Here is a 16,340-nt window from a genome sequence, read left to right on the forward strand (position 1 = left end):
CCAAAGGTGGCCCTGTGGCATCGCTCGCTCTATTACAGGAGGCCGGGGCTCGGGCAGCCACACCTCGTCCCGACGACATAAACCCCTTTTTAAGTTCATATTTCTCTACTGTGCTTCACTGTAGCTTAGACAGCGAGGGAGTGGGAGCCACACGGGGGACAGCCTGTATTGTTACAAGAACAGGTGCCAACAGCTGCAAGTCAAAAGACAGTTTTCTCAAGGCATCGCCAGGGAGCGGCATGAAAAAGGTGGCAAAGGTCAGAGGGAAAGTGGCCTGACTAAATATCATTAGAACTTAAAAAGCATTAAAAAAAAAATTCTGCGTGTGTGTGTGTGTGTGTGTGAGAGAGAGAGAGAGAGAGAGAGAGAGAGAGAGAGAGAGAGAGAGGGGTGGGGTGGAGTTCACAGGACAATTTGTGGGAGTGAGCCTTCTCCTTTTACCCCGTGGGCCCCTGCAGTTGAACTCAGGTCACCGGGCTCGGCAGCTTACATTTGTAACTGCTAAGCCATCTAACCAGCCTAGAACAGGTTTTGTTCAACTTTTTATAAAACCTACATTATTTACCGGGAGGTGGTGGCACATGGCTTTCATCCCAGCACTTGGGAGGCTGAGGCAGGTTGGTCTACAGAGTGAGTTCCAAGACAGCCAGGACTGTTACACAGAAAGACCCTGTCTCAGAAAACAAAACAAAACAACAAAAAAACCCTACATTACTTGGATTGGTGAGGCAGTGAACCTTATTTTTTTACTTTTTGGTTTTTCTAGATAGTTTGGGTTTTCCCTATGTAACAACAGCCCTGGCTGTCCTGGAACACTTTTTGTAGACCAGGCTGTTCTCAAAACTCACAGTGATCCTCTTGCCTCTGCCTCCAAAGTGCTGGGATTAAAGGCTTGTACCACCATGCATGGCTAACACCCAGGAGGCAGGAGCAGGCAGACATTTGTGATTTCCAGGTCAGCCTGGTCTACATAGTGAATTTTAAGCTGGCAAGGCCATCATGGTGAGACTTTGTCTCAAAACACCAAACCAAACCAAACCAGCCAACTAGGCAACCAAACCCTTCATTACTTGATAATCTTTGATTGGGTCAGAATATTCTACGCAGACCAGAAACTGAGCTTTGAGGTTTGAGCACCCAAATCACAGGTTTGAAATGTTCGGGCAAATTCTAAAGCAACATTTATGATTGGGGTCCTGTCCAGTCATGTATTTAGTTTGCAACAAGCAAACTTGACCAGATTAAAAGGCACCATGATAGCTAACACAAGTTCAGAGAAGAGGCAAAGATAAAAAAAAAAAAGAAAAGAAAAATTATACAAACAAGGCCAGAGAGGTGGCTGAGTAGGTCAGGTGCTTGCTGGGAAAGCCTGACAACTGAGCCAGTCCCTAGAACTCATGAAAGAAAAGGATGGATTCCACAAAGCTGTCCTTTGGCCATCATACGCATGCGGAGGCATTCATGCACACATTCATACAATAATAATAACAAAATAATAATAGTAATAATAATAACAACAACAACATAAAAATACCTGGACCATTTAAGACATGCTTACCCTACATAAGCAGAGAAACACAAATTAAAGCAACAACAACAACAACAACAAAACACCTTTAATCTCAGCATTCTGGGAGGCAGAGGAAGGCAGATCTTTGTGAGTCCAAGGCCAGCCTGGTCTGCAAAGAGAGTCCAGGGCATCCAACCTTCTCTAGAAAAACAAAAACAAAACCAAAAACAACAACAACAACAACAAAAAAAGAAAATGTCCCAGGCTGGAGAGATGGCTCAGTGGTTAAGAGCACTGGCTGCTCTTCTAGAGGTCCTGAGTTCAAATCCCGGCACCCACATGGCAGCTCACAACTGTGACTCCAGTTCCAGAGGATCCGACACCCTTTCACAGACATACACACAGGCAAAACATCAGTGCAAGAAAGAAAGAAAGAAAGAAAGAAAGAAAGAAAGAAAGAAAGAAAGAAAGAAAGAAATAAGAAAGAAAATGTCCTCTTGAGTAGAGACTGCGGCTCAGTGGCAGAGTGCTTTTCTAACAGACACTAAGCTCTGACTTGAGTCATTAGTCATGGTGGGTGGGGGGAGCAGCGTGAGAAGAAGAAAGCATTCTCTCTTTTGACTAGATTCTCCAAGGAAATAATCAGATACAGCTGAAGAACTCTACATAAAAATGTTTAGTATAGAGAGTCAAGGAATGTCCAACAATGGCTCAATGAATGCTTGCAAATCCAAGGAAAGTGATATAGTGCGCAGTCCTTTAAAAAAAAAAATCAGGCAGGGAAAATAGGATCGATGTAGTGTCGATCGAACCACAGGCGGAGGCTGCAGGGATGACTCAGCATGAGGGCCTGCGTTCAGTGGATGCCAGCACCTATGTAAAAAAAATGAGGAGCGGCTGTTTGCACACCTGTAACCGCAGCACTGTGGAGGCAGAGGCAGGACGATCACTGGAACATGCTGGCTACTAACCCAGTTCCACCGTCGGTGAGAGAGACCGTCTCAAAAAAAGGCAGAGTGAGAGAGCAGAGTGCTTGCCCTCCCCTGGCCTCTGCTCATGTTTATATTTGGGCCTTCTCTCTCTGTCTTTGTCTCTCTCTGTCTCTGTCTCTTTGTCTCTCTGTCTCTCTCTCTGTCTGTCTGTCTATCTCTGTCTCACCCTCTCTCTGTCTCTCTGTCTCTCTCTCTCACACACACAAAGAAATGGAGCAGATGTTCATTGTGGTCTTCAATTTTATTTGTAGTATTTGAGACAGGGTTTTGTTTGTGCTGTTCAGGCTGCACTTGAATTTATGTGACCCAAACTGAGCTTGAATTTGTGGCCCTCCAGCTTCAGCTTCCAATCACGCGTCCTTGTACCTAGTTTTTTTTTCCCCTCATCCCCCCCATAGGGTAATCCAAATTTTTGTGTGATCCAAATTTCCTGCAATGAAGATACCTACGTTTGAGGCCTCAATTTTATTTATTTATTTTGTTATAAATTTAGTATTCAAGGCAGCAGGCAATGCAAATGCTCACGTTGTGGCTTATGTGGTGGTCAAAGGAGAACTTTCACTTCTGGGTGAATTCTAGGTATCCAGCTCAGGCCTTCAGGCTTTCATGGCAAGAACCTGTATCCACAGAACCATCTCCCCCATCCAGATTCCCCCTGCCCCTTTAGTTTTTTGAGACAGAGTTTCTCTGCGTAGCCCTGGCTGTCCTGGACTCCCTTTGTAGACCATGTTGGCCTCGAACTCACGGCGATCGCCTGCCTCTGTCTCCTGAGTGCTGCCATTAAAGGCATGCGCCACCACCCCCGGTTGCCACCCAGACCTGGTCTACAAAGCATGTCCAGGACAGCCAAGGCTACACAGAGAGACCCTGTCTGGAAAAACCAAAACAACAACAACAACAACAAAAGAATTGAGTTCAGATTTCCTTAAACATTAATTACTATTGGGGATAGTTTTGTTGTTGTTTGATCACTTATTTTTTTGGTAAGGATAGTTTCACTGTGCGCTGCAAAACACTAAAGGAAATCAGACCTAGGCGGTCACTAGTTTTTTTGTTTTGTTTTGTTTGTTTTTTTGGTTGGTTGGTTGGTTGGTTTTGTTTTTGTTTTTCGAGACAGGTTTTCTCTATGTAGCCGGACTCACTTTGTAGACCAGGCTGGCCACGAACTCACAGCAATCCACCTGCCTCTGCCTCCCGAGTGCTGGGATTAAAGGCATGTACCACCACGCCCCACCCCCAACTTCTGTTTTCTTTTTCGTGTTTATAAGAAAAGCTGGTGAGGTTTGCCACCAGATCCTTGTTCAAAGGCAGGGAGACAGTAACTGTGCTGCAGCGGCTTATCTACTAATTTCCTATTTATTGGTGTGAGGGATCCAACACCGGTCCTTATATACATCAGGGAAGTACTGAGGTAGACCCACCAGCCCTTGGGCTTTGAGACAAGGTCTTACCACGTAGTCTAGGCTAGTCTTTTTTTTTTTTTTTTTCTGAGTATGACCTTTCTTTAGATTGTTCTTGGCTCTGAAAACTATGATTACTAACACCAGCTCCAGGGACTCAGGACTCCACGCAGTCTGACTAGAGCTTGCTTCTGGGGCGGTGATCAGGTCAGATCTACATGCTCCATCGATGCAGCCTGTCCCACCTCACGCTAGTCTTGAATTTTCTTTCCTCCCACTGAGATCGCAGCCAAACACCACCAGGCTACTGTTCCCTGGAGAGGTGAGAGTCCCCATCCTGTCTCCCCGCCCTCCTCCCTGCCCCTAGAATCAGGCCTGTGGTCACCTCAGTCTACACAGTGTGGTAGTGGTGTTCTGACTTCAGAAGCTCAGTCATAGGAGGCCGCGTGGCTTCCGCATGGGTCTCTCTGTGTGTTAACTCTTCAGAAACTCCCTCTTGGAGCATTTTTTCTTAGAACCAGTGCCCTTGCCATGAGAAGCCCAGGCCCTGCGGGGAGTATAGAGGCCACACAGCAACAGTGCCAACTGAGCCTAAGGTGAGAGTACTCTCAGCCCCGGGTTAGCATGACAGTCTTCAGGCCCGTGCAGCCAACTCAGGGATCACCAACCACATGTGGCTATTTAAAGTTCACCTTCATTAAAATGAAAGGGACATTAAAATCTAGTTGCTGCATGGTGGCACACGCCTTTAATCCCAGCACTCAGGAGGCAGAGACAAGCAGACGGATGTGAATTTGAGGCGAGCCTGGTCTACAAAGCGAGTCCAGGACAGCCAAGGCTACACAGAGAAACCCTGTCTTGAAAAACAAAACAACAAAAAATGTGATTCCTCGGGCACTCTGGCCACAGTTCATGGGCTTTGTAGCCAGGCCAGCACGTTGGACAGCACAAACGTATCCCCTTTCTGTCTTTGGAGAAAGATCTCAGCTGACCCTCAGTGTCCTCCCAGCAGAGAAGTTCTAGTCACTGTAGAGCAGAGACAAGGCACGCATGCCCACGTGAATTCCTGGCCCACAAGGTCTACAGTCACAACACAATGGGTGCTTTCTACCATGACAGATAGGGTCTGGGGATAGCTTGTTGTGCGGCTCTGGCGACTGGAGGAAATCCCTTTTGAAAATAAATGCTTCCCCAAAATCCATCCCGGCTGACTTGTGCATGACATTGGAAAAGCAGCGTCTCAGTGCTTGTCCCTACTACAGTGAAGCCTGGGAGAGAACACACTTAGCACTTGTATATCCTCTTCAGTCAGGAAAACTAGGAAGAGAGAGGGGGAGGGGCGTGGGAATCCATTGGGCTAGCACTGGTGTCTGCCACAATCGGTTGTGTATAATTTTAGTAAGCCAGGCTGCATAATAACACATGCAGCAATCCATGCTTTAAAGTGTATTTCAAGTCCCCCAATAACGCTCACTTTCGGAGAACTTCACATAAATGTTCTTTGTACTCAGAATGCCTTCTGCACAGTACTGCTCCTAGAATCTTCACTGTCCTGAACTCAAATCCTCATCTTTGGCTAATGGAAAGTCACTGTCAGGACTGGTTTAGACTTTTGGTCATCAGGATACTAAGGAAAGGGCAGGTTAATGAAGACATTTTCCTCTTGGTTTAAGTTGCCTCTGTGGAATTGTGTATTCCAAAGACAAATAGGCTTGTTCAGAGTTATCTAACTACCTTTGTTACACTTACCCAAGTGACTCTGCTCTGAGGAAAGCATGGCCCTCTTCTACGAACTCCAGGAGAAGCTGCAGGAAACCGCACCGGTTTCCTCAGACCCTATATCATTGCCATCCTTTGAGAAATAATTAGGAAAGAACGAGTTTTGTTGGTCCTATCTCAATGATTTCTTTGTAATTCAGGTTTGTTGAGGTAGGTTCTTACTGTGTACTCCAAGATGACCCTCAGCTGGGTGCCTTCGTGCCTAGCCCCTCAGAACCGGACTTTTAGGTATTTGTCTGCAGCCTTGCCAAGGATAAACTATATGTGGGGTTGTGGGGTTGTTTGTTTGTTTCTTTTTGTTTTGTTTTAAGATAAAAGTTTCTTGAATTACTCCTATGTCATTTAGGAGTGCCTGGAACTCCTGATGCTCCTGCCTCTACTTCCCAAGAACTGGGATTATAGGCACGAGCCACCATGCCTGGCTCCTAGCACATAATCTTTGTCTGTGGCAGGTTCTCACCAAGACTGATTTAGAACTCAAAATTCCTTGGCCTCAGAATAGTGTCACACAAATAGAGAAGAAAGGAGTAAGAATGACAACATATTTGTGCGTTGCCCTATTTTCTAATAAAGGTCAATTCTCAAGTGCAATGGCCTTTAGTAAATTCTCTGGGTAGTGGGTAATGCCTGGTCCCTAGACACTGAGTTTCTGTTTCCAGGGAAGCAGAATAAGAGAAAATTTAGGATGGTTTCCTCTTAGAAATAAGGATGATGATGCCAGATGTGGTGGCGCACACCTTTAATCCTAGCACTCAGGGAGGCAGAGGCAGGTAGATCAATGTGAGTTTGAGAGCAGCCTGGTCTACAAAGTACTCACTCAGGACAGTCAGTGCTACACAGAGAAACCCTGTCTTGAAAAAACAAAAAACAACAACAACAACAACAAAAAACAGACCAAAAAAAAATGAAGATGAGGGATGTGGTGTGCGTGTATGTGTTTGTGTGTGTTCAGGACACTTAATGACACTGGATATTTACCAAACAAGTGTTTTCTTTATTATAAAGTGCCCGCTTCAGAGTTCCTTAAAGATGTGAGGATGTGAGCTGGGGGTTGTGGTGGTGGCATGTGCCTTTAAGCCCAGCACTCAGGAGGCAGAGGCAGGCAGATTGCTGTGAGTTCGAGGCCAGCCTGGTCTACAAAAGCGAGTCCAGGACAGTCAAGGTTACATACACACACACACACACACACACACAGAGAGAGAGAGAGAGAGAGAGAGAGAGAGAGAGAGAGAGAGAGAAATGTGAGGATGTGAAAGGGAGGGCCATAGTTTCTAGTGAGCACTATTCCTTTTTATCTTGACTTTGAGATACTAGGGATTGAATTTAATAGGTCTTTGTGCATGCTGGGCAAAGGGAAAGCAGGCTCTTATGCCAGTCACAGGATGTACAATTATTTTTCTTTATTGTAGGGTGGGGGGCTGGAGAGATGGCTCAGCCACTAAAGGCTAGGCTCACAACAAAAGCAGAAATAGAGTCTTACTACGTAGGCTGGTTTCAAATTTGCTGTCCTCCTGCCTCAGCCTCTCAAGTGTGCTGGGGTTCCAGGTCTGCACCACTGAGCTACAAGCCCAGCTCTCCTTGTTATTTCTTGAGACCTTGTCTCACTGGTGCCCAAGCTGACCTTGAACTCGCTTTGTAACCCAGACAAGCCATGACCTTCGCTCCTCCTGGCTCTTCCCCCTGAGAACCTGCCATTTACAATGCCTGAGTCATCAGCTCCCAAGAAGGCTACCTGGAGCCCGAGATAATTTTTTTAAAATTTAATCACTGCAAATCTATATAAATTTAAGTGATGATTTAGCAGTGTACACTGCTGTAGAAGTCTAAAGTAGATGTTAAATAGTAATTAGCAGTGAGGGACCCTTTAAAGTACAAGACTTGAGCACAAAATAGTTTAAACTCTGTGTGGTTGTACAATCTTTTGGGTTGAGACCCTCTTACACTCCCCACCCCCACCCTCAAGAGTCCTGGAATTAGCCAGTAACAATTTTGTCTGATTTTATTTTATTTTGTTTTGTTTTTGAAACGTGGAGCTCAGGCTGGCCTAGAACTTGCCTTGTAGTTCAGGTTGGCTTTGAACTTGTGATCCTCCTGTCTCAAGCTGAGTGATGGAATTTATAGGTATGCTTCAGAGTGCCCAACTAACTTGTACATTTTTAAATTGCTGTTACTGATATTTAACCAGTCCCTAGCAGATAAATGCTTTAGTACTTTATATCTGAGACTGGAGAAATTCAGGAGAGGGGGGAAGGAGGGAGGCAGGAAGGGAGAGGGAGGAGAGAGAGAGAGAGAGAGAGAGAGAGAGAGAGAGAGAGAGAGATTCATTTCCTCTAGAGAATTCTTGAAAAGTATAGATAAGCTTAACAAAGTCATGATTCATCTATTTTCAGTTAGACATTTTAATCTCAGCCAAGCCTAATATGCTCTCTAATTATAGTGATATATTTTCCAAATTACAGCTCAAGACACATGGCCCGGCACATATGTCTGTAATTCTGAGCGTTTGGTACAGTACCACTATTTACCTAATGGTAATAAATTATGCTTCTAGGGCACATTAAAAATAAAGTGTTTCTCTTGGTAAGTCATTCCCAAAATATCTTACCTAGATTCTTGCAATTTCTGTGCCCAACTAACTATAGAATTTAAAATGCTTTATTATTTCTGTAAAAAAAATAGATTAACTTTCATTCTAGAAAAGCAAAACCACACATCTGAGGAAAACACTGGAAGAATAATTTATATTAAAATTTGTTGACGGATGCTTCAATTTTAAATGTCAATGCGCTCACAATTTAACCCCACTCTGCAACTAAAAAGCCGAAATTAAAAGAAAGAAAGAAAGAAAGAAAGAATTGAAAGCGTTTCTGAGTGAAATTTCTATGTTCTCAAGAAAGCGCTGCCCAAGTTTTAGGAACCTGGGCAACAAACAAGAAATGGGTCACGTGACCGGTCCCCACCTCACCCCCACCCCTCGGCCCATTCCACCAACCCTCCCCTTCTCACTCGCTGTGAGACTTTAGAAATATCCCTTCTCAAAGCTGTTCCTTCTAAAAGAGGAGGTGGAAACCCACGCAAGCAGATCCGAGTACAAAAAAAAAAAAAAAAAGGCTACACCCATAAAAACGAAAGGCCTCTCGGCGGGCCGCGTAGACGAGGATTTGTGCCCAGGGTGGTACAGATGGTCTACACAGAAGGTGAGTTGCGGTTTAACCTCTAGACAGAGGCTTAGGAATGCTCGCGCTGCCGTGTTAAAGGGCAAGGCAGCACCGGGACCGGTTTTTTTCCAGGAAGCATGCCCCGATTGCCCAGGAGGGGAAGGCCAGGCCCTGGGCGTTTCATTCACTGCGTCGCTTTCTCCCCCTCCTCTCCTTGGCTTTCTCTAGCCTTTACCCGGTCCGAGTTTGACGTCCGTCTCCTGGAGACCAGACAGCCAATCGCGTGGCCGCTACGGTCCGGCGCGACCAATCAGGCTTCGTTGCTACCTGTGGGTTAATATTTTTAGCCGAGAGGAACGCCCCGTTCCACTCCCGACGTGACTCGGATTTCTCGGCTGCAGGTTGTGGAAACGGCGCCGCTCCGCGCCCATGGAGTCCCTTGCGTCCCCACTCCCTAGCCACCCTCACACAGTTCAGAAACTCTCGCGGGTTCCTCAGCAAGGCACCGTGTTTATTTCGTGCGCCTGGGTGAAAACCCTCAAGATGCACGCGTGGGCGCGCACGCCGTCGCATAGGCGCCTTGGCATCGTGTCGCTCGCTGGGACGTTTGATTTTAAGACGGCGTTTCTTACGGTCTCAAGCAGCCCTCCATTTGCGAGCTGCTACCTGATGACCCAGGGAGGTCTGGCCGAGGGGGTGGGGGCTTGCAGAGGCAGTTAAACTGTCACCTGGGCGGGAGGTGCAGCGAGGTGGCCTCCCTTCCCCGCCCCCAGGTTCTGCAGTCGTCACTCTCGGGGCGGCGGTTGGCCTAAGCCCTGCGGGGATTAATACTCAATGAACCGGGCGCACGAGTCCCGGTCACCCGGGGGTGGGCTGGAGACCCTCAGGATAGCTCGCTCAAGAGTGGGGCTTTCCTCGGCCACAGACGCCCTGGGAAGCAGCCTTTTCCATGTACTTTGCCCTCCCTCCTCCTGCCTGCCTCGGCCTCCCCTCGCGGCCGGCCCCCGCCGCGTCGCCACCTGCTCCGCTCCCCCCCCCCCCCCCCCCCCCCGGCTTCAGGCACCGGCGGCCCAGCCGCCCCACCCCTCCCGCCCTCCTCCAATCCCGTGCCAATGTCTCTTAACCCCGCCCCCACCCTCTCGACGCTGCCAGCTAATTGGTCGTAGCGGCGCACAGGAGGGCGTGGCCATCTATCGGCGGCCGTCTGGACGTGGGCAGGCGGGACTTGGCCAATGGCGGCTGGGGGCGGGGCAGGGGCGGAGTCGGCGCGGCCCGGGGATGCGGGGTGCGGAGGGCGGGACTGTGACGCGAGCGGCGCGCACCCCCGCGGAGGATGGGGGCGGGGAGGAGGCTATAAAACGAGAGGCGGGGCGCGCGCCGCGGCAGAAGGAGCGAAGCTCTGGCCCGGCGCGCAGAGGGCGCTGTACGGGGACGCAGGGCCGGGCCGCCGGGCTGCTGTGTGGAGAAGCGAGCGCGCTCGTCCAAGCCTGCCGTCCCCGCCACCCCTAAGCCAGAGCAGCGAGCTCCCGGGCCCGCCCGAGGCGTCTGTCGCGCGTCCGGCGGTGGCGACGTCTTGCACCTGGCCGCCTCGCCGCTCCCGACCCACCCGCGACCCCGCCCGCCGCCCCTTCTCCCTCTCCCAGCCGCGCTCGGCGGCGGCCGCAGCCCCGGAGCAGCCTGTAAGTACCGCGGGGCGGCGGCTAGGGCCCGAGGGAGGGGCTGCAGCGTCCTGCGAGCCCGGCTGCGGAGGGGGGCCGCGGGGACCCCAGGGAATGGAGCCCCGAGGCTCGGCGGCCGGGAGATGGGAGCACCCGGGGTTGGGGGACAGCGGCGTTTAAGCGGGTGGAGGGGGGATGGGGCGCCGGGGTACTGGGATCCGGCCCGGCCCGGTGCTCCGGGATGCTGGCTAGGTCCCAGGAGCCTCGAGCGGGGAGCGGAGGAGGGGGGGGGGACGGCAGGGTCAGGTTACGGCGGGGGAGGGGAAGGCAAGGCGGCCCGCGCCGCGACCTGCCGGTGCCCGGGGCCGCGTCCCCGGGGCGGCCGGAGAGCCTGCTCTCCATTTCCCAGGGCGAGCTCCTCCTCCCGGAGCAAGGCTAGTAGTCTTCCTCCTCCTCCTCCTCCTCCTCCTCCTCCTCCTCCTCCACCTCCGGCTGTTGCTGCTGCCGCCGTAGCGCTTGGGCTCCCGGCGCTGTGAGCAGAAATCTAATGAGACCCAACTGGCTGTTTATGTAATTCTTCACAGTCCTGTCTTAAGGCGTTGCTTTAAAACTACCTTCCACCCAGCCTGGCTGGGCTCGGCAGCACCTTTAAGCAATCCAGCTGGATCTGCTCTCTGTCGGCACTTGGCTTTCGGTTTGGAAAGTATAGTTTGGAGGCAACATGAAAGATTCTTTGCCCTTTGTCACCAAGAATATGGAAAATGGAACAGACGGATTAACACCAGTTTGTTTTAAATGCCCTTTTTGATCAACCTCGGTATACAAATAGCTCTCCCTTGGAAATACCTCTGTTTGCCCTTGATCTTTTCTTATCCCCACCCAGTGCTGATCCAGCAACCGTTTAAAGGTCGACCTTATCGCTCCAGCCTCTCCAGGGGCTGTTCGTTTTTTCCAGAGAGAGAAGGAGGTAGTTTTTAAAAATTAGAATAAAACTGAGCAGCCATGCCCTTTAAACAGTAATCAATAGGAGTTTTAAGCTACTTGTTTTCCTTACACTTGCAGCTGAGATGAATTTCATAATGGGGGTTGGGGGAACAGTACCCAAAAAGAAAAAGCCTCCAAGAAGAGCAGTTGTGTGAGTGCCCTTGGCATGGTTAAAACTATAGGGAATATTTTGGTTTCTATCATCTGCCAAGGTGACAGTTTATTTAGTGTCTTTAATTTTAACACCATGTTCTTTAAAAATTAAGAAAAAATTTGTAACACAACACATCTAAATATTTGACATGGAGCAGATTTAAACATGTTTCCAAAACGATCTAGGGACCCACTTCTGAAATGGTGAATAGCACAAAAACTAACAACCAGCTTGTAAAAGTGGAGTGTGTAGGTGGGTGGGTTGAGTGTGCAATACACAGCTAGTAAACACTGTGACATGAGGAGAAAGAAAAGAAACGTATTCTTGGAGGTACCCAGAAAAGGTATGTAATAGCTTAAAATGCAATGCTGTTTTAATTGTAACTGTTTTGAACTTGAAGCAAGTGCCTTTTTAATTGTCTGTTCCTTTATTTTGTAGCGGTATTTTCCAGTCTTTCTAGCATAGTAGACATTTTCAAAAATGAAATGCTTCTGATAAAAAGGCTTTGGAGCTACTACATTGATCTTATTTGGACATGTTTGCTTTTGTTTTGTTTTCCTAAAGGAACAAGACCACGAAAGGTTGAAGGATAATCTAATACCAGCACTTTGAATGAGAATTTGTTTCTCTGCCATAAACTGATTTTTAAAAATTTTATTTTTCCGGTGGAGGAGTTGAAACAAATCTAACTTTTGTGGCATCGCAGCTATGCAGCTTGAAATCCAAGTAGCACTAAATTTTATTATTTCCTACTTGTACAATAAGCTTCCCAGGAGACGTGTCAACATTTTTGGTGAAGAGCTTGAAAGACTTCTTAAGAAGAAATATGAAGGGCACTGGTATCCTGAAAAGCCATACAAAGGATCAGGGTTTAGATGTATACACGTAGGGGAGAAAGTGGACCCCGTGATCGAACAGGCATCCAAAGAGAGTGGTTTGGACATTGACGATGTTCGCGGCAATCTGCCACAGGATCTTAGCGTTTGGATCGACCCGTTTGAGGTTTCCTACCAAATTGGTGAAAAGGGACCAGTGAAGGTGCTCTATGTGGATGACAATAATGAAAATGGATGTGAGTTGGATAAGGAGATCAAAAACAGCTTTAACCCAGAGGCCCAGGTTTTCATGCCCATAAGTGACCCAGCCTCTTCCGTGTCCAGCTCTCCATCCCCTCCCTTCGGTCACTCTGCTGCTGTCAGCCCTACCTTCATGCCCCGGTCCACTCAGCCTTTAACCTTTACCACTGCCACTTTCGCTGCCACCAAGTTTGGCTCTACCAAGATGAAGAATAGTGGCCGTAGCAGCAAGGTAGCGCGTACTTCTCCTGTCAGCCTGAGTGTGAACGACCTCCTCAAGCAGAAAGCCATCTCCTCCTCCATGCACTCTCTGTATGGGCTGGGCCTGGGCAGCCAGCAGCAGCCACAGCAGCAGCAGCAGCCACCGTCCCAGCCGCCTCCACCACCTCCTCAGCAGCAGCAACAGCAGCAGCAGCAAACCTCTGCTCTTTCTCCGAATGCCAAGGAATTTATTTTTCCTAATATGCAGGGTCAAGGTAGTAGTACCAATGGAATGTTCCCAGGTGACAGCCCCCTTAACCTCAGTCCCCTCCAGTACAGTAATGCCTTTGATGTGTTTGCGGCCTACGGGGGCCTCAACGAGAAGTCTTTCGTAGATGGCTTGAATTTTAGCTTAAATAACATGCAGTATTCTAACCAGCAATTCCAGCCTGTCATGGCTAACTAAAAAAAAACAAGAGAGAACATGTATCGTACAAGTTAAAATGCATCGGCCCAAGGGGGACTTTTTTTTTTTCCTCCTTGAGATTTTTTTTTTTTAAGATTATAGTAAGGATACATTCAAGCTTGGTTACAAAATAAAACATGCATCATTTTTCATTTGCCAACCAAGCACAAAAGTTATTTTATACTGACTGTATATTTTAAAGTATACTCTCAGATATGGCCTCTTACAGTATTTAAGATATAGCAAGGACATGGCTGATTTTTTTTTATATATATATATAAAAAATTGGCACTAATAAGTGGGTTTATTGGTCTTTTCTAATTGTATAATTTAATTTAGTACAAAGTTTGTAAAATATCAGAGGATATATATATTGTTTCTACAACACGGTATTGCATTTCTATCTTTTTACTACAGTGATCTGTGACAGCAGCTTCATGTTGTATTTTTTTTACTGAAATTGTATAATATCCATCTTAAAGACATCAACTATTCTGAAAATTGTGTACAGGATATTCCTTTAGTGGTGGAATTAAAATGTACGAATATTTGCTTTTTCAAAAAAATGTATTTTCTGTTAAAGGTTTAAAGATTTTTGCTATATATTATGGAAGAAAATGTAATCGTAAATATTAATTTTGTACCTATATTGTGCAATACTTGAAAAAACGGTATAAAAGTATTTTGAGTCAGTGTCTTACATGTTAAGAGGGACTGAAATAGTTTATATTAAGTTTGTATTAAAATTCTTTAAAATTAAAAATGCCTATTCTGTGGTCTTTGTTTTAATAAGCCTTTGCTAAAGTCTGTGGCTGAAGCTAGGTAGCACATGCTCTTGAAGAAGGCCGGTACGAGGTCACTGAGCCACAGAGGAATAATGGACTCAGAGGCTCTGCTGTTCACCACACAGCAGTTGCCAGAACGAGGGTGTAGCCTCTAGAGTGTCTGCCTAGCAAGCAGAAAGCCGTGGGGTTGAGCCCCGGCATCCTGTAAATACAAGTGTTACACACGTGCCTCTAGTATCCCAGTGTTCAGGAGTAGAGGCAGGATGAGACTATCAAAGTTGTCCTTGAATACATAATTCAAGGCTGCCCCAGGCTACATGAGACCCTGTCTTTTAAAAAATAAACAAAATCAGGGTAACCAGTGTTTGGGGCAGCTTTGTTTTATAACAACCTTCATCAGGAACAGTATGTTAAGGCTGGTTAAGCCTGCTTTATAGCAATTGTTACTTAAAATATCATGTATCTAGGAGAGAGCCAGGTTATAGGATGAAGTCATAATCTAATAACATTTATTTGAAGTATAGATGGAGGAGCTTTAAAAGCGGTTGGCCTACCCTTAAAAGGCTTTGTTTATGATCCTTTAAATTCAGCTATTATCTATAGCTAGAGAGAATTTAGGATTAAAACCATCCACAGTTGGAAAAGTTGCTAAACGTTAGTGTTTGTTTCTTTTCCCAGTAAAACTTTTACATGCTGTTTTTTGGGGGTGGGTTGTTTGTTTGTAGATGGTACCCAACCTAGTTAGGGACTTTAACAGATTAGTTACTGATAATGCCTGAGATTATAGAATTTTGTTGAGGAATTATAAAAAATTGGCTGATGAGTTAAGGCACTATTAAAAATGGAAGGTTGTGGTGGCAAATTCCTTTAATCCTAGCACTTAAGGTAGACAGAACCAAGCTCCAGATCAGCTAGAACTACGTAGACCCTGTCTTTTAAAAGCAAAATAAAACTTTTAAGACAAGTCATTATACTGTTTAAATGTTTGCTGATATGTGCTGATAGAAGATTTGTGAGGAAAATTGCCTTGAACTGGGAAGAACCGGCTCTGCGTTTGTAGTAAGGCACCAGCATTGTCTGGGTTACCAGTGAAACAAGGGTTTTAGGCAGAAGCCTACAAAAGCCTTTTGTCACCCTAGCTGTCTAGAGCAATAAAAGTTTTAAGGCAACAGGCACTGAAATAACAGAAGGAAACTGTTCCTTGTGCACCATGGTGAGGCCTTTGTCCCTTTGTGGACAGAATGGGGCTATGAAGAAGTATTGAAATAGCAAGAAGCCTCACAGTGCCCAGGTCACCAGTTTGGAGCTGTTAGGATCACAGTTTGAACAGCAACAGTAATTAAAATACCAGTTGACAGAAACCAGTGACATTCTCACAGCTTTAACTTGGAAGAAAAAGCTAGAGGGAACAAAACAACAAAGACAAAAGAACTTGTGAAGACTGGACACGAAATTCGGCTCTTGGGAAAGGCCACCTTAGTCTGTTCACATTCATCTGGTACTTGAGGAAGATTAAATTTTATCTTGATTGGTTTCAGGAAAACATTGGAGTTGAGCTTGGTGTCTGAGTAGCTTTTTTTGTTTTGTTTTTTAGAGAGTGAACAGAAGCCCTGTTTTCATGTTTTGTTTTGTCTTGTTCTCTCATTAGGAATGGAAACTGTCTTAAAGGAACATGTGCCTAGCTAGCACATTTGGAAAAGCTTACAACTTAATCCTAGGTCTGTTTTATCCTCACTGTCATCAGCTCAGGTCTTCTGTGTGAAGACTTCTTAGTTTACAGTTTGAGAAGTTCTGTAGTTTGTATAATTTACAAATAATGTATTTGTATGTCCTATCTTTTTGTCCCCAGTTACTGTAGGTGTTGCCGCAGCCTCTGAATGCCCAACCCTAGTGGGTGGTTCCAGGTTGCACTCTGCCTAGGAAGTGGAAATGATGGCTTCAGAGTTAGTGGCTCCTACTGCTAGTGCCTAACATTTTCTGGAATTTTTTTTTCCAAGTAAAGACCTAAATAGCCCAGGCTATTTCATTTTATAGCTGATGGTCGCCTTTGAACCTGATCCTCCTGCTTCTGGATATATAATCTCAAATGCTGGGATTATAGGTGAAAGCCATCACACAAAGCACAGGCTTTCTGCAGGCAAAATGTGTGGTGGCACACGCCTGTCATCCCAGCACTC

General features: G+C 46.6%; 1 protein-coding gene across 1 annotated transcript; it reads left to right on the forward strand.

The window, feature by feature from the left end:
- Window positions 1–10,221: 10,221 nt before the first annotated feature.
- Window positions 10,222–14,141, forward strand: TOB1 (transducer of ERBB2, 1). The gene is made up of 2 exons (XM_084803352.1): window positions 10,222–10,518; window positions 12,200–14,141. The coding sequence occupies exon 2, from the start codon at window positions 12,344–12,346 to the stop codon at window positions 13,376–13,378; it is 1,035 nt and encodes a 344-aa protein (XP_084659478.1). The 5' UTR covers window positions 10,222–10,518; window positions 12,200–12,343; the 3' UTR covers window positions 13,379–14,141.
- The last annotated feature ends 2,199 nt before the right edge of the window (window positions 14,142–16,340 follow it).

The sequence above is a fragment of the Acomys minous genome (assembly GCF_964271855.1).
Source record: "Acomys minous genome assembly, chromosome: 12".
NCBI lineage: Eukaryota > Metazoa > Chordata > Mammalia > Rodentia > Muridae > Acomys > Acomys minous.